Source organism: Heterodontus francisci, chromosome 9 (genome assembly GCF_036365525.1).
Source record: "Heterodontus francisci isolate sHetFra1 chromosome 9, sHetFra1.hap1, whole genome shotgun sequence".
Taxonomy (NCBI): domain Eukaryota; kingdom Metazoa; phylum Chordata; class Chondrichthyes; order Heterodontiformes; family Heterodontidae; genus Heterodontus; species Heterodontus francisci.
The window spans coordinates 76,874,706-76,893,324 of record NC_090379.1 but is presented as its reverse complement, the minus strand read 5'-3'; the positions used below and the strand labels follow the sequence as shown (position 1 = coordinate 76,893,324).

General features: G+C 43.8%; 1 protein-coding gene across 4 annotated transcripts in view; it reads left to right on the top strand.

Annotated features, from left to right (window-relative positions):
* g2e3 (G2/M-phase specific E3 ubiquitin protein ligase) overlaps positions 1 to 18,619 on the top strand; it is a 169,181-nt gene that overhangs the window by 129,398 nt on the left and 21,164 nt on the right. For all 4 annotated transcript variants that reach the window (XM_068039370.1, XM_068039369.1, XM_068039368.1 and 1 more), the window contains one exon: positions 11,010 to 11,182. In XM_068039370.1, the coding sequence (XP_067895471.1) occupies positions 11,010 to 11,182 (173 nt within the window). The remainder of the gene's footprint in view (positions 1 to 11,009; positions 11,183 to 18,619) is intronic.

Here is an 18,619-nt window from a genome sequence, read left to right as displayed (position 1 = left end):
TTGTCCTCTCTATTCCGATGTGTCCTTGGTGGAGCTGTCCAAATATGTCAGACTGAAGTGTCGCTGAAATGAGTACTTGCCGTCATTTGAATAGTACTCCATTGCATATACTGATTTCGTCTCTATGTGCCAATACATTCTCAAATCTGTAGGGATCTCCTGAATGGTCAGGCCAACCCACTTCAATGATTCGCCACAGAACTCGGATTATGATGTCTTGAGAAGTTCTTCTCTGGAGTTTCTCTCTCTCATTTTGACCGAAGCACATGAGATCTACTTTGTTGACGTCCTCTAAGCTTTCACAGACTTCAACCACCTGGAAGCTGAGTGATATGTCTCGCGCCTTCCCAGGGTTGGGAAGTCTACTTAAGAGTATCTGACTCCCGGGTTTGCACCTGACATCACAGTTGTAGCCCTGAATCTGGATGAGTAACCTCTGGAGTCGAGGCGGTGCACTTAAGAGCGGTTTTCTCCAGATCATCTCCAGCGGCTTATGATCTGTCTCGACCATGAACTCTTTTCCAGTTGATCCCGAAGATGAGAGTAAGAGTTTTTTCTTCGATATTGGAGTAATTATACTGGCAACAGACTTTTTGAACCAAATGCGACAGACTTGCTGTCTTGAAGACATGCACTGAGACCTTTCTGCGATGTGTCCACTTCTAATGTTGCCTTCCAAGGGTCATAGTATTGAAGACATAACTTAGCTGACAGTGCTTGTTTCAACACATTGAATGCATGTTGGTGATCGTCCTGCCATTGGAATAGTGTGACTTTTTCAGCAATTCTCTTAGTGAAGATGCCTTCTCCAAGAAGCTCGTTATGTATACAGCAAGGAAGTTGAGTTGAACTACACACCTTTTGGAGGTCGTCCTTGTCCTGCAGTGTCAACATTGACTGGATGTCTTCGATCTTTCCAGGATCCGGGTGGATACCTGCACTTGAGTAAATGGCACTGGAAAAAAAAATTTGTGATTTATTTTATTAGAGCACTTTTTGCTGTTGAAAACCAAACCTTTGCGTCTACCGGTCTCCATTAAAAAGTGTAGGTTTCTGTCATGCTCTTTTTCCTTACATCCTACCACAGCAATGTCATCCACAATACACACACAGATTCATTCCTTTATCTGGTCCATATGTTGTTGAAATATATCCTGGCTGATCGACAGCCCAAATGGTAAATAGAGGAAACAGTACCTGCCACAAGGAGTTCAGAACATTGTTGGCTCTAGCGACTCTCTTGACGAGGGTACGGACCAATATCCATTTTTTTGCATCTAATTTGGAAAAGTGTTTCGCTCCAGTAAACGTTGGATTTAACTCTTCTAGCATTGGTATCTTAGGAGATTTCTAAGGTTTTGTTTAGCTTCCTCTGGTCTTAACTTGGTTGAATTGAACCATCCTCCTTCATTGCGGTAGTGATGGAACTGCACCAGTCCACGTGATGTTGCACTCGTCGAATAATGCCTTGTTTTTCCATTCTATCCAGTTCCATCTTCAACTTTTCTCGAATGTGCGCACTGCATTTTTGCGACAGGTCAGTTGACGGGGTTGCGCCTGCTACCTGACCCAAACCTGACGGGACCCAACGACATGTGTTGGGGTCGGGTCAGGTTGCACTTCCGGGTCCGGCATTTGGGCTCAGGTCAAGTCGGGTCGGACATGCTCTATCACAGGTAAGTGGCTCCACTGTTAATTTAATTTATAGACTAGAAAGGTGGTTTTGTAACAGTTATTTTAACCTTGTGCAGATCAGCAACAAAGTGAAAAACAGAAGGTAAGTTAACTGATAGTCGGGTCGGGCGCAGGAAAAAATGGAAGGACTCTGGTCGGGTTGGGCTCGGGTCGGATCGGATGTTGGTTCTGTCGAGCTCAGGTCAGGTTTTTTTTTTTTGCAGACCTGACCAGGCCTTTATGTCAAATGTGCAGGACTGCAGCCCTGTGGAAATTCCCACCGTCTCAAACTGGTCCGGGTACAACCTCTGGAGATCTTGTACCAATCATTGGGTGTGCACCTGTTTTGACTGCTGTGGTCTTCTGACTGGGTCAGCTCATGGACGGTGACCATGTTAAGTTCATTGCACATTGGCAGCCCTGCTACTTCTGGCTTTGAGACTAGGTAGAATATCTGAGTAGACCATGTTGACTCTTTGTACCTACATTCCAGGTGAGGGAATCTAGGCACTTTATTGTCGAGACATTGTATGCCGTAAGCTTCACGCTTGTGAGTTGGACCACAGACTTCCATGCCTCGTGGTACATGTCCTTGAGAATGTGGAAAGGTCAAGTGTTGGTACTTTCATCTGTGCCATTCTTCACTGTCAATGCCATCAGCCTTATTAGGGCAGATGATCTAGAGTATAGTAAAAGCTTCCATTTTGTTAACAGAATGGACCTGTTCTGCTAAGGTGTTCACCTGTAGTGTCTTCACCTTGATCCACCTCATCCATTTTGGTCCGCGTTCTCCCCCATTTTGTAGATGCGTCTGCTTTTGGCAATGACTGGAAGTGTCTCGCCTCCCTTCACCTCTGGGTGGTGTACATCTGCGGTTTAAGTGCTGCCTGCTCTGGCTTCTCCATTTTCTGCTGATGGACCTTCTGCAAAGTTTGGCCAGGGCTCTCTAAGCCTGCAGGCCTTGCACATGCTTGCGTGTGCCAGGCACTAGGCGGTTGGTGGGAGAGCCTGCAGTTACTGCAAACCTTGTTCTGCCTGGGTGCCTTGGATATTGCACTGATGGGCGTTTCAGACTAAGGCATGCAAACATTGTCTCCCTGCGATAATTGCCTTGCATCTGCATCCATGTTGTCATATGCTCTCCATACTGTTTCCCTTCGGCTATTCAAGGAGGTCTTTCTAGACTGCCGCAATAGGGGTGGCGGCAATAACCAACTCCATAATTCAGTCCGAGTGTTCAGCATCAGAGAAGGTCGCACTCTTGCTTTCTCTCAACATTGGTTAACAAAGTTGCCCAAACTCTTGTCTGGTTTCTGTCTATACTGTATTAGTTCTAGGTGGTGCAATCTGAAATTGACTTTTTAAAAATTCATTCATGGGATGTGGGCGTCACTAGCTAGGCCAGCATTTGTTGCCCATCCCTAATTGCCCTTGAGAAGGTGGTGGTGAGCTGTCTTCTTGAACCGCTGCAGTCCATGTGAGGTAGGAACACCCACAGTGCTGTTAGGAAGGGAGTTCCAAGATTTTGACCAGCGACATTGAAGGAACGGCGATTATACTTCCAAGTCAGGATGGTGTGTGGCTTGGAGGGGAACTTGCATGTGTTGGTAAAAGCAAAATACTGCGGATGCTTGAAATCTGAAATAAAAACAAGAAATGCTGGAATCACTCAGCAGGTCTGGCAGCATCTGTGGAAAGAGAAGCAGAGTTAACGTTTCGGGTCAGTGACCCTTCATCGGAACTGACTGATGAAGGGTCACTGACCCGAAACGTTAACTCTGCTTCTCTTTCCACAGATGCTGCCAGACCTGCTGAGTGATTCCAGCATTTCTTGTTTTTATTGCATGTGTTGGTGTCCCCAACCATTTCCTGCCCTTGTCCTTCTAGTTGGTAGGTGCTGTCTAAGGAGCCTTGGTGCGTTGCTACAGTGCATCTTGCAGATGATACACGCTGCTGCCACTGTGCGTTGGTGGTGGAAGGAGTGAATGTTTGCGCATGGGGTGCAAATCAAGCAGGCTGCTTTGTCCTGGATGGTGTCTAGCTTCTTGAGTGTTGTTGGAGCTGCACCCATCCGGGCAAGTGGAGAGTATTCCATCACACTCCTGACTTGTGCCTTGTAGTTAGTGGACAGGCTTTGGGGAGTCAGGAGGTGAGTTACTCACCGCAGGATTCCTAGCCTCTGACCTGCTCTTGTAGTCACGGTATTTATATGGCTATTCCAGTTCAGTTTCTGGTCAATGGTAACCCCCAGGATGTTGATAGTGGGGGATTCAGCAATGGTAATGCCATTAAATGTCAAGGGGACATAATTAGATTCTCTCTTGTTGGAGATTGCCTGGTACTTGTGTGGCACGAATGTTACTTGCCACTTATCAGCCCAAGCCTGGATATTGTCCAGGTCTTGCTGCATTTCTACATGACTCTTCAGATACTGAAACAGTCCGTGAATGGTGCTGAACATTGTGCAATCATCAGCGAACATCCCCACTTCTGACCTTATTGAAGGAAGGTCATTGATGAAGCAGCTGAAGATGGTTGGGCCTAGGATACTACCCAGAGGAACTCCTGCAGTGATGTCCTAGAGCTGAGATGATTGGTCTCCAACAACCACAACCATCTTCCTTTGCGCTAGGTATGACTCCAACCAGCAGAGAGTTTTCCCCCGATTCCCATTGACTTCAGTTTGGCTAGGGCTCCTTGATGCCACACTCTGTCAAATGCTGCCTTGATCACAAGGGCAGTCAGTGTCACCTCATCTCGAGTTCAGCTCTTTGGTCCATGTTTGAACCAAAGATTTAATGAGGTCAGGAGCTGAGTGGCCATGGCGGAACCCAAACTGAGCGTTAGTGAGTAGGTTATTGCTACGCAAGTACCGCTTGATAGGACTGTCGACGACGCCTTCCATCACTTTACTGATGATTAAGAGTAGACTGATGGGGCAGTAATTGGCCGGGTTGGAATTGTCCTGCTTTTTGTGTACAGGACATATCTGGGCAATTTTCCACATTGCCAGGTAGATACCAGTATTGTAGCTTGGCTAGGAGTTGCTAGAATATTGTCAGGGCCCATAGCTTTTGCAGTATCCAGTGCCTTCAGTTGTTTCTAGATATCACGCGGAGTGAATCAAATTGGCTGAAGTCTGGCATCTGTGATGCTGGGGACTTCAGGAGATGGCCGAGATGGATCATCAACTCGGCACTTCTGGCTGAAGATTGTTGCAAATGCTTCTGCCTTATCTTTTGCACTGATGTACTGTGCTCCCCTCCACCTCCTCCAGTTAGTTGTTCAATTGTCCACCACCGTTCATGACTTAATGTGGCAGGACTGCAGAGCTTGGATCTGATCCGTTGGTTATGGGATTGCTTTGCTCTGTCTATCACATGCTGCTTACGGAGTTTGGCACGCAAGTAGTCCTGTGTTGTAGCTTCACCAGGTTGACACCTCATTTTGAGGTATGCCTGGTGCTTCTCCTGGCATGCCCTCCTGCACTCTTCATTGAACTAAGGTTGGTCTCCCGGCTTTTTGGTAATGGTAGAGTGGGGGATATTGCCGGACCATGAGGTTATAGATTGTGGTTGAGTACAGTTCTGCTGCTGATGGCCCACAGTGCCTCATGGATGCCCAGTTTTCCATTGCTTGATCTGTTCGAAATCTATCCCATTTAGCATGGTGGTAGTGCCACATAACACGATGGCGGGTATCCTCAATGTGAAGGCGGGACCGTCTCCACAAGGACCGTGCTGTGGTCACTCCTACCAATACTGTCATGGACTGCTGCATCTGCGGCAGGCAGATTCGTGAGGACGAGGTCAAGTATATTTTTCCCTCTTGTTGGTTCCCCTCACCACCTGCCGCAGACCCAGTCTAGCAGCTATGTCGTTTAGGACTCAGCCAGCCGTGGTGCTACCGAGCCACTCTTGGTGATGGACATTGATGTCCCCCATCCAGAGTTCATATTGTGTCCTTGACCCCCTCAGTGCTTCCTCCAAGTGGTGTTCAACATGGAGGAGCACGGATTCATCAGCTGAGGGAGGACAGTAGGTGGTAATCAGCAGGAGGTTTCCTTGCCCATGTTTGGTGTGATGCCATGAGACTTCATGGGGTCTGGAGTCAATATTGAGGACTCCCAGGCGACTCCCTCCCGACTGTATACCACTGTTGCGCCACCTCTGCTGGGTCTGTCCTGCCGGTGGGACAGGACATACCTGGGGATTGTGATGGCAGTATCTGGGATGTTGTCGTAAGGTACGATTCTGAGACTATGACCGTCAGGCTGTTGCTTGACTAGTCTGTGGGACAGCTATCCCAACTTTGGCCCCTAGATGTTAGTAAGGAGAGCTTTGCAGGGTCGACAGGGCTGAGTTTGCTGTTGTCGTTCCTGGTGCCTAGGTTGATGCCAGGTGGTCTGTCTGGTTTAATTTTTTTATTGACCGTGGCGGTTTGATACAACTGAGTGGCTTGTTAGGCCATTTCAGAGGGCATTTAAGAGTCAACCACATTGCTGTGGGTCTGGAGTCACATGTAGGCCATACAGGTAAGGACAGCAGATTTCCTTCCCTAAAGGACATAAGTGAAACAGATGGGTTTTTACAACAATCGATACTGGTTTCATGGCCATCATTAGACTAGGTTTTAAATCCAGATTTTTATTAATTGAATTCAAATTTGAACCCGTGTCCCCAGAGCAATACCCTGGGTCTCTGTGACAATACCACTGCACCACTGCCTCCCCCTTAAGCTGACTTTCTAATGTTGCCCATAGCTTTGATGGATCCTTCCAGTCAGCATCAGAAAAACCAGAGGTATTGATTCTGCACAGACCTTCGTTTCCTATGGTGATCCTAATTTTTATAGCCTGTTTCTCTCCATCCACAACCTCGTGGTCTAGGAAGCATAGTTCAATCCTCTGCCTAAACAGTTTGAACTCGCCTGGGACATCAAATGTTTTCCGGGACATCTCGGGAAATCTGGCTGCCACTGCCTAAGCCTTCTATTCTTTTTCTCTCCTGGAGGAGAAAACCTTGCTTTAAAAGCTGCAGCAAGCTGTGATGTCTGTAGAGCTGAGCAGGAGCCACGCCCTGAGCTGTGTTGCTGCAGCGTGGGTTTGTAAGCTTGCAGGTGGGAGGGGCCCTGGCGTTGGGGTCGGCTAATGTCGCACAAGTGCAGCGATGGCGGGAAGGAATCTGTGCCAAAACACGATGCTGCACTAATTTCCGTGGCTGAAACTACCATAGATTTTTGTCTTGCCAGCTCAGGGCAAAACCGGGAGTGTGTCCAAATCACCTTCAATATCTACTCATGCTGTCCCGATGTGAGTGCTGTGATCCGGTCGCAGCACTCTAGGTAGGACTTCTGACTTGAATTGTCATTTTCAGCTGCTGATCAATGCTGTTGAAGTACTACCGCTGCCACCACATTGTATTATCTCTTTCTAGATTAATACACGTGAAGCTGAAGGGCAGGCATCGAGATTGAACACAGCTTTAATGGAGACTTATTGCTTCAGCTTACACATGCTAACTAACAGAATCACGTATTTGCATCGCTTCCTGTGATATACATATTGGCATAAGCATATATTTAAATGATTATATTTAACATACTGACAAATACACTATTACTAAACCACGTAAAATAATATATTCAAAGGAAGTATATTTGTCCCAAATGAAATTTTGCACTTTAAAATGTTCCCATTGTTTTTATTTAGTAAGTCTAAATTGTTATTGGATCTGCCTTTCCTTTTATTTGTACATTGAGAAAGAAAGCAGAAATAACCTAATATAACCAGTGCATTCTGAAAGTTTGGAGGAGGCTCTAAATAAAAGTCTTGAATTAAAATGTTGACTTAAAAAATTTAAATAGCGCTAAGTTTTGGATAAGATATAAAAACAAGAAATGCTGGAAATACTCAGGTCTGGCAGCATCTGTGGAGAGAGAAGCAGAGTTAACGTTTCAGGTCAGTGACCCTTCTTCAGAACTGACAAATGTATTTATTATTCCACTTGCTGTGTGTAAGGAAAACCCTTCAGTTGTTGGGCTATTGTCATGCAGGCCCCCACCTGCCAAGAATGAGGCACACATGATTTCGCCACATGAGCATTAAAACATAAAATTGTTGCTGGGTAGAAAAGAGGGCCTATCACAAGGCATTGCCAGGCCCCTCGCCAGAAAGACCTTTTTTTGCATACTAGCAGACCATGTTGGAACAAAGGAACCAGTCCCTGCTTCCCCAATACACAGAAGACGTGGTCAGACCAGTTTCATCACACGACTAACTGGCTGTTGGGGTTTTTTGAAATTGAACTTGCCACAGAGTTTGAAAACTCAAAGCTGTTTGCTCCTGGACTAAAAAGACCTTTCTCCTGTCTTCTCTCATCTCGCTGCCACCAGCTTTGGAAACCATTGAAGACATATAAACCCCAAGAGAGAAAAGTCTCCTACAGTGAATAAGGTTTGACGAATACTGGGCACCAGTGAAAAGCAAGAATTCCCTACAAAAGCGCGACAGTGAGCTCGAAGCACAGTAACAAGAAATTCTTCTGATATAGCCTCAAACCTCTCCATTTTATTTTTCTCCTCTTTTCCATTTCTATTTGTGTGTATCGCTTATGCATGCTAGCGTGGGGCGCAGCGTGTATCCATAGGCGTTAACTGAATTAGAGTTTAAGTTTTAATAAATTTCACTTTTCTTTAAACCTAATAAGGCCTGTTTATGCTCATTTCTTTGCCTTTTATTTATTTAGAGATACAGCACTGAAACAGGCCCTTCGGCCCACTGAGTTTGTGCCGACCAACAACCACCCATTTATACTAACCCTACAGTAATCCCATATTCCCTACCACAGTAATCCCATATTCCCTACCTAATTGGAACGTGGAGAATAAGGATTCACCAAGCGTTAGCTCAGAACACAGTGTGTTGAAAAATTAAATCCTGTTACAATAAGACCAGGTGAAGGCTAAAATGGACCCTTTGACACCTTTCTCACCTGGTTGGAACACTATAATCAAAATTACTTACTTTGCAGTTTGTTAGGATTATTAACTTTTTTCAAGGCCTTCCTGCCTAATCTGAACCCTTCAACTAATCAAGCATTGCCGACTAATAGTTACCCTCTTAAATAAAAAACTAAGTATGGTGTTCTTATACACATTCATGGCAAGCTCAAGACTTTGGATATAGGGAACAACATACAAATAGGGAGCATGGTTTATTGTAAAAAGGACTATATGCAATTTCAGCAGGACATAGATTAGATAGGGCAGGTGGATGCCAGATCAGTTTTACTGCAAAGAAATGAGATGATAACATTTTGAGAAGAAAAATGAGTAGAAATTTACATTAAACAGTAAAACTTTAAAAGGAGTTGAGAAAGTAGTGTGTCAGATACAAAAACTTACATTCAATAAAGCCATAAAAGCATATTGGATCTTAGATGAATTTGGACTGAGAATAAAAAAGCAATTGGAGAATGCTAGATCTATACAGATCATTTGGTTAGTCTGCAATTAGAATATTGTATATTCTTCCAGTTTTGGGAACCTTAGTTTAGGAATCCCTAGGTCTAATGGGAGTGAGGAACATAAAGTAATGAATATTAGTAAAGGAGTAGTACTGGAGTAATTTGGATAAAAACTGACATCCCCTAGATCTGATGGTCTACTTCCTAGGGTTTTCAAAGAGGTGGCTGCAAAGAGAGTGGATATATTGGTTTTGATCTACCAGAATTTCCTAGATTCTAGAAAGGTTCCTGTGGATTGTAAGGTTGCAAATGTAACCTCACTATTCAAGAAAATAGGGAGAGAGAAAACTGGGAACAATATAAAAAAAAAATATATATATATAAATATAATAGGCCAGTTAGCCTGACGTCAGTAGTAAGGAAAATGCTAGAATTTTTTTCATTCATTCATGGGATGGGTCATTGACAAGGCCAGCATATATTGCTGATCCATAATTGCCCTTGAGAAGGTGGTGGTGAGTTGCCAACTTTAACTACTGCAGTCCATGCAGTGTACATACTCCAACATTGCTATTAGGGAGGGAGTTCCAGGATTTTGACCCAGTGACAATGAAGGAAGAGCAATATAATTCCAAATCAGGATGATGTGTGACTTGGAGAAGAACTTGTAGGTGGTGGTGGTGCTCCCATGCGCCTGCTGCTTAGGGACGGGATAACAGCACTTGGAAAGTCATAGTATGATCAGGCAGAGTCAATGTGGGTTTACAAGGGGGAAATCATGTTTGATAAATCTTAGTTTTTTGAAGGTGTAACTAGCAGAGTAGACGAGGGAGTACCAATGGATGTAGTATATTCGGATTTTCGAAGGGCACTCAATAAGGTACCACATGAGAGGTTGTTACAAGATTAGGGCTCATGGGATGGGGGTATTTAGACAGGTTAAGTGAGTAGGCAAGGAAGTGTGAAGTTATCCACTTAGAAGAATAGAAAAGCAGACATTTTTTTTTAAAGAAAGAGATACTGGTAAATGTTGGTATGCAGATGGATTTGGGTGTTCTTGTACACATCACAAAGTTAACATGCAGGTATAGCAAGCAATTAGGAAGGTAGATATGTTCTAGCTTTTATTGCAAGTGGGTTGGTATATAATAGTGCAGTAATTATATGGGGCTTTGGTGACAACACACCTAGAGTACTCTGTGCAGTTTTGGTCCCCTTACCTAAGGAAGGATATTCTTGTCTTTGAGGGGATGCTGGATTGATTCCTGGGATGGGAAGAGAGATTGGGTAGAATGGACATATATTTTCCAGAGTTTAGAAGAAAGAGAGGTGATCGAATTTGAATGTATATAATTCTTACGGGGCTTGACAGGGTAGATGCTGATGGGCTGTTTTTCCCTGGCTAGAGTTAAGAACTAGAGCCATAGTTTAAGGAGAAGAGGTTGGTCATTCGGACTGAGACAAGGAGAAGTTTCTTCACTCAGAGGGTTGTCAATCTCTGGAATTCTCAACTCCAGAGGGTTGTGGGCGGTCAGTGGTTGAGTATATTCAAGACAGATATCGATAGACTTTTAGACGCTGAAGTAATCAAGAAATATGGGGGTAGGGTGGGAAGGTGGAGTTGACCTAGATCAGCCATGATCTTACTGAATGACAGAGCAAGCTCTAAGGGGCTGTCTGGCCTACTCCTCTTAATTTGTGTGTTAATTCAGCCATGAAAACTAACAAAAACCTATTCAATAAGCCAGGAGTATTTAAGTGATGCTCAAAAGTTTAGATAAGAATTTGTGACAGTGGTTGAGGGGGTCAGCACCACTGCAGGAATGCCCATTGTGTATCTTAATTGTAACATATGACCATTTGTTTCAGATAAAAGAATCGTCAACCTTGGAAGAGTTGAAATTATCTGTCAATGAAAATGCTGACTACCTTTCAATAGCTGGATGTTTAAGACCAGTATGGTCATTGGATGACAAGGAAATGTTGGTGAAGGATGTGTTAACCTTCCATGTGATCAGTCGAGTTCGCTCACCTTTTGAAAGGTTTGCCTTTACATACTGTACTTGCATTAAGTGCATGTATCTGCTTCAATCACCTCAATTGCTTGTGTGAATATTGTACCTTTGATCAATGTCATTAGGCTTTTTGGAAGTTTGGTGAAAAGTTGCATTTGATTTTTTTACTTGTTCCCTAATTATCCTCGAGAATGTGAACCGCTTTTTTGGACTGATGCAGTCGAAGTAGTGAAGGTGTTCCCAAGGTGGTGATAGGTAAGGAGTTCCAAGATTTTGACCCAGTGATGATGAAGGAACAGCACTATATTTCCAAGTCCGGATGGTGTGAGACTTGGAGGGGAACTTCCAGGTGGTGGTATACTCATGTGCCTGCGGTTCCTGTTCTTCTAGGCGGTAGGTGTCATGGATTTGGGAGATGCTGTTGAAGAACCCTTGGCAAGTGGAGAATGCAAACTCCATTCTAAGCTTTTGTTTGTTATTTGGAAATAATTCTGTACAAATCACACCCATCTCTAAGATGTGGATTGGGGACACAGATTCTGTATTACAGTTAACGAAGCAAAAGGTGATAATTGCCCAATTGTAAACAGTTCTTGGCAGGTGGATTTTAGAGAAAGTTGTATGTCATGAATTGACACTGAAAGGTATTGGCATTATTTCCTGTTAGTCTACTTTTTGTTCTCGTGGAAACTAAAATTCAGTTTCATCAGTCCATCACCCCTCACTTTAAAACATGGTAATTTTTTTTATCCAGGGGATACAGGTAATCTAGGGGAGGGTCTCCCAGCCAACCTCAACTGACTGCATGTGATCATCGTGATTATCATGACTAATTACACTTTATTATGCTGCTGGAAATTGACTCATCATGCGGATTTTCCCAGTCTTCTGCTATAACACCAGTGAGAGATCAACAGAATCCCCAGAGAAGCAGTGAAATTTGGGTAGCTTTGAGCCATTGTTTCTAGAAGAAGGCTGTCTTGACAATGTCTAGAATAATTTCTTTCAATACTGGAGGCCTTGAATGGTGTACTGTGGCAGATTCTATCTAAAGGTGCATTAGCTAAATTGCTGGTTTTTCTGTGAACACATCTAAGCCAAACAAATTGGGGCCCAAACTACCTTCCTTTCAGCATCTGTGGAGAGAGAAATCGAGTTAACGTCAAAAGTCGATGAAAGGTCACCAACCTGAAACGTTAACTCTGTTTCTCTCTCCACTGATGCTGCCTTACCTGCTGTGTATTTGAAGCACTTTCTATTTTTATTTAAGATTTCCAGCATCCCCAGTATTTTGCTTTTACCTTTCTTTCAGTTTTTTTAATAAGGCTTTTCAGCTTTTGAGGAATATAGCATACTCAGTGTCATCCAAAACTATAGTGCGCATGTGGGTCTTTTAGTGTTTATTCTTTAGACATTTTGAATCCAGAGGGATGAAGATGTTTTGCTGTGTTGATGGTTAATTAAAGAGTTTACAGCCAGACAATGATTGATTTCAGAAAAGAACTGTTGGGAACATAACATAAGAACTAGGAGCAGGAGTAGGCAATATAGCCCTTCGAGCCTCCTCCGCCATTCAGTAAGATCATGTGATCTCAGCCTCAACTCTACTTTCCTGCCCGTTCTCCATAACCATTCAACCCATTACTAATTAAAAATCTGTCTATCTCCTCAAATTTACTCAATGTCCCGGCATCCACCGCACTCTGGGGTAGTGAATTCCACAGACTCATGACCCTTTGAGAGAAGTAATTTCTCCTCATCTCTGTTTTAAATCTGCAACCCCTTATCCTAAAACTATGACCTCTTGTTCTAGATTGCTCCACAAGAGGAAACATCCTCTCTATGTCTACTTTGTCAATCCCCTTAATCATCATATATACCTGAATTAGATCTCCCCTCATTCTTCTAAACTCTAGAGAATAAAGGCTTAAACTGCTCAATCTCTCAAGACAAACCCCTCATCTCTGGAATCAATCTAGTGAACCTCCTCTGAACTGCCTCCAATGCAACTACATCCCTCCTCAAGGGGACCAAAACTGTATGCAATGTCCAGCTGCGGTCTCACTAATGCTTTGTACAGTTGCAACAACACTTCCCGACTTTTATACTCTATTCCTTTAGCAATAAATGCCAAAATTCCATTTGCCTTCCTTATTACCTGCTGCACCTGCATACTAGTTTTCTGCGATTCATGCACGAGGGCACCCAGATCCCTCTGCACCGAAGCACTCAGAAGTTTCTCTCCATTTAGATAATTCGCCTTTCCATTCTTCCAACCAAAATGGATAACCTTACACTTACCCATGTTAAACTCCATCTGCGAAATTTTGGCCCATTCACTTAACCTATCCATATGTAAATGTCTTATTTCTTTATTGCAACTTACTATCCCACCTATTTTAGTGTCATCTGCAAATTTGGCTACAGTACCTTTTATCTTTGCATCCAAGTCATTAATATAGATTGTAAATAGTTGGGGCCTGAGGACTGAACCCTGTGGCACCCCACTAGTTACATCTTGTTAACTGGAAAAAGACCCATTTATCCGGACTCTGTTTTCTGTTGGTTAGCCAATCCTCTATCCAAGCTAATAAATTGCCCCTAACCCCATATGATCTTACCTTGTGTATTAACCTTTTGTGCGGCACCTTATCAAATGCCTTCTGGAAGTCCAGATATACTACATCTACAGGATCCCCATTATCCACTTTACTTGTTACATCTTCGAAGAACTCTAGCAAATTAGTCAAGCACGATTTACCCTTCACAAAACCATGCTGACTCTGATGGATTGTGTTTTGACTTTCTAAATGTCCTGTTATTACTTACTTAATAATGGATTCTAAAAATTTCCCAGTGACAGATGTTAAACTAACTGGGCTTTAGTTTCCTACTTTCTGCCTCCCTCCCTTTTTGAATAAGGGCATTATATTAGCTTTTTTCCAATCCACTGAAACCTTTCCCGCATCCAAGGAATTTTGGAATATTATAATCAATGGATCCACTATCTCCCCTGCCGCTTCCTAGGATGTAGGACATCAGGCCCTGGGGACTTGTCTGCCTTCAATCCCAATAGTTTGCTCAGTACTTTTTCCCTAGTGGTGGTGATTGTTCTAAGTTCCTCCCTTTCTATAACCTCTGCATTACCTGTTACTATTGGGATGGTACTAGTGTCCTCCATCATGAAAACTGAGGCAAAATACTGATTTAGTGTCTCCGCCATTTTTGTGTTCCCTTCTATTAACCCCCCAATCTCATCCTCCAAAGGACCAGCATTCACTTTAACTAAAAGCAAAATACTGCGGATGCTGGAAATCTGAAACAAAAACAAGAAATGCTGGATTCACTCAGCAGGTCTGGCAGCATCTGTGGAAAGAGAAGCAGAGTTAATGTTTCGGGTCAGTGACCCTTCTTCGGAACTGACAAATATTAGAAAAGTCACAGATTATAAACAAGTGAGGTGGGGGTTGGGCAAGAGATAACAAAGGAGAAGGTGCAGATTGGACCAGGCCACATAGCTGACCAAAAGGTCACGGAGCAAAGGCAAACAGTATGTTAATGGCGTGTTGAAAGACAAAGCATTAGTACAGATTAGGTGTGAATATACTGAATATTGAACATCAGCAAGTGCAAACCTGAAGAAAAACAACCTGAAAAAAACAGTGGGTAAGCAAACTGAACAAACTAAGATGAAATGAAATAAATGCAAAAAAAGATTGTAAAAAATGTAAAAAGGAATGCAAAAAAAAAGGAAGAAAAAATAACTAAAAATGACTAAAAATGAAAGTAAAATGGGGGGCTGTCATGCTCTTAAATTATTGAACTCAATGTTCAGTCCGGCAGGCTGTAGTGTGCCTAATCGGTAGATGAGATGCTGTTCCTCGAGCTTGCGTTGATGTTCACTGGAACACTGCAGCAATCCCAGGGCAGAGATGTGAGCATGAGAGCAGGGGGGAGTGTTGAAATGGCAAGCAACCGGAAGCTCAGGGTCCTGCTTGCGGACTGAGCGGAGATGTCCCGCAAAGCGGTCACCCAGTCTGCGCTTGGTCTCCCCAATGTAGAGGAGACCACACTGTGAGCAGCGAATACAGTATACTACATTGAAAGAAGTACAAGTAAATCGCTGCTTCACCTGAAAGGAGTGTTTGGGGCCTGGGATAGTGAGGAGAGAGGAGGTAAATGGGCAGGTATTACACCTCTTGTGATTGCAAGGGAAGGTGCCCTGGGACGGGGACGAGGTGGTGGGGGTAATGGAGGAGTGGACCAGGGTGTCGCGGAGGGAACGATCCCTTCGGAATGCTGACAGGGGAAGGGAGGGGAAGATGCGACTGGTAGTGGCATCACGCTGGAGGTGGCGAAAATGGCGGAGGATGATCCTTTGGATATGGAGGCTGGTGGGATGAAAAGTGAGGACAAGGGGAACCCTGTCACTGTTCTGGGAGGGAGGGGAAGGGGTGAGGGTAGAGGTGCGGGGAATGGGTCGGACACGGTTGAGGGCCCTGTCAACCACAGTGGGGGGAAATCCTCGGTTGAGGAAAAAGGTCATATCAGAAGCACCGTCATGGAAGGTAGCATCATCAGAGCAGATGCGTCGGAGACGGAGAAACTGGGAGAATGACCTCTTTCCTCAACCGAGGATTTCCCCCCACTGTGGTTGACAGGGCCCTCAACCGTGTCCGACCCATTCCCCGCACCTCTACCCTCACCCCTTCCCCTCCCTCCCAGAACCGTGACAGGGTTCCCCTTGTCCTCACTTTTCATCCCAACAGCCTCCATATCCAAAGGATGATCCTCCGCCATTTTCGCCACCTCCAGCGTGATGCCACTACCAGTCGCATCTTTCCCTCCCTTCCCCTGTCAGCATTCCGAAGGGATCGTTCCCTCCGCGACACCCTGGTCCACTCCTCCATTACCCCCACCACCTCGTCCCCGTCCCAGGGCACCTTCCCTTGCAATCGCAGGAGGTGTAATACCTGCCCATTTACTACCTCCTCTCCTCACTATCCCAGGCCCCAAACACTCCTTTCAGGTGAAGCAGCGATTTACTTGTACTTCTTTCAATGTAGTATACTGTATTCGCTGCTCACAGTGTGGTCTCCTCTACATTGGGGAGACCAAGCGCAGACTGGGTGACCGCTTTGCGGAACAGCTCCGCTCAGTCCACAAGCAGGACCCTGAGCTTCCGGTTGCTTGCCATTTCAACACTCCCCCCTGCTCTCATGCTCACATCTCTGTCCTGAGATTGCTGCAGTGTTCCAGTGAACATCAACGCAAGCTCGAGGAACAGCATCTCATCTACCGATTAGGCACACTACAGCCTGCCGGACTGAACATTGAGTTCAATAATTTCAGAGCATGACAGCCCCCCACTTTACTGTCATTTTTAGTTATTTTTTCTTCCTTTTTTTTTTGCATTCCTTTTTACATTTTTTACAATTTTTTTTGCATTTATTTCATTTCATCTTAGTTTGTTCAGTTTGCTTACCCACTGTTTTTTTCAGGTTGTTTTTCTTCAGGTTTGCACTTGCTGATGTTCAATATTCAGTATATTCACACCTAATCTGTACTAATGCTTTGTCTTTCAACACACCATTAACATATTGTTTGCCTTTGCTCCGTGACCTTTTGGTCAGCTATGTGGCCTGGTCCAATCTGCACCTTCTCCTTTGTTATCTCTTGCCCAACCCCCACCTCACTTGTTTATAATCTGTGACTTTTCTAATATTTGTCAGTTCCGAAGAAGGGTCACTGACCCGAAACGTTAACTCTGCTTCTCTTTCCACAGATGCTGCCAGACCTGCTGAGTGAATCCAGCATTTCTTGTTTTTGATTCACTTTAACTACTCTTTTATATATTTATAGAAGCTTTTGCTATCCGTTTTTACATTTTGCGCTAGTTTTTTTTTCATAATTTACCTTTGCTCTTTTTATTACTTTTTTTAGTAACCCTTTGTTGATCTTTAAAAGTTTCTCAATCTTCCAGCCTGCCACTGGCCTTTGCAATATGGTATGCCTTAGTTTTTGTCTTTGTTATCCTTAACTTCCTTGCTTAGCCATGGATGTTTGTTCCTCCTCTTAGAATCTTTCTTCTTCGCTGGAATATATTTTAATTGGGAGGAATTGAATATCTCCTTAAACATCTTCCATTGTTCATCAACTGTCCTACCTTTTAGTCTTCCTGCCCAGTCCACTAGGGCCAAATCTGTCCTCATGCCTATGTAAATACCTTTGTTTAACTCCAGAACGCTAGTGTGGGACTCCAGTTTCTCACCCTCAAACTGAATTTGAAATTCTAGCATGCTATGATCACTCTTCCCTAGAAGATCCTTAACGATGAGATTAATTAATCCCACCTCATTACACAATACCAAATCTAGAACAGCATGCTCCCTGGTTGGTTCCACAACATATTGCTCCAAAAAACAATCTCTAATACATTCAATGAACTCTCCCTCGAGGCTACCTTTGCCAATTTGATTAATCCAGTCTATATGCATCTATATGATTGTACTATATTTCAATTAATTATTTGCATTTGTTCTATCGCTCCAAAACTGAAGTAGAATATATATATATATATATATATATATATGAACCACAAAAGATGAATCTCAAAAGGCTGGTAGCAAGTCTGTTTTACAATAATAAAAGTTTGATAAACACACCTATTTTCCATAAGCATCTCAGAATCAATATCCACTGATCCTCCTCTTCTCTCTTCCCACTTTTTCCAAACATGGATTACCGAGTCCCCAAACAGATGTATCTCAGTACATTCAATGAACTCTCCCTCGAGGCTACCCCTGCCAATTTGATTAATCCAGTTTATATGCATATTAAAATCACCCATGATTATTGCCGTACCTTTCCTACAAGCCCCCAGTATTTCCTGGTTTATACTGTGCCCCACTGCGGAACTACTGTTTGGGGACCTATAGATTACCCCCACCAGGGACTTTTTTCCCTTGCTGTTTTGTATTCCTACCCAGTTTGATTCTGTGTCTTGATCTCCAGTGCCTATATCGTTTCTCACTACAGCACTGATCTCTTCCTTTACTAACAAAGCCACACCACCTCCTTTTCCTTCCTGCCTATCCTTCCGAAATACTGAGTACCCTTGGATATTCAATTCCCAAACCTGGTTTTCCTGCAACCAAGTCTCAGTAATCGCCACTAAAAGGTTCTCATTTTACCCATCAAGTGGGGGGATATCTTGTTTTGAAGCAATTGCATACCTTGTAATTATGAGAAAGCAAAGCCAAACTTGATATTATGAAGGTCAGTCAGTAGACTCCAAAAACTCTCCACGACTGAGTACTGGCTCAATATTGCTGGTGTGATGGTTCATAACTCTCCTCTGTACCCCATCTAGTGGGATCACATTCTTCCTGTGCTGTGTGCAGTACTCTAGCTGTGGCCTAGCTAGTGTTGATAATCTCCCTGCTCTTAACATAAGGAAAAGGA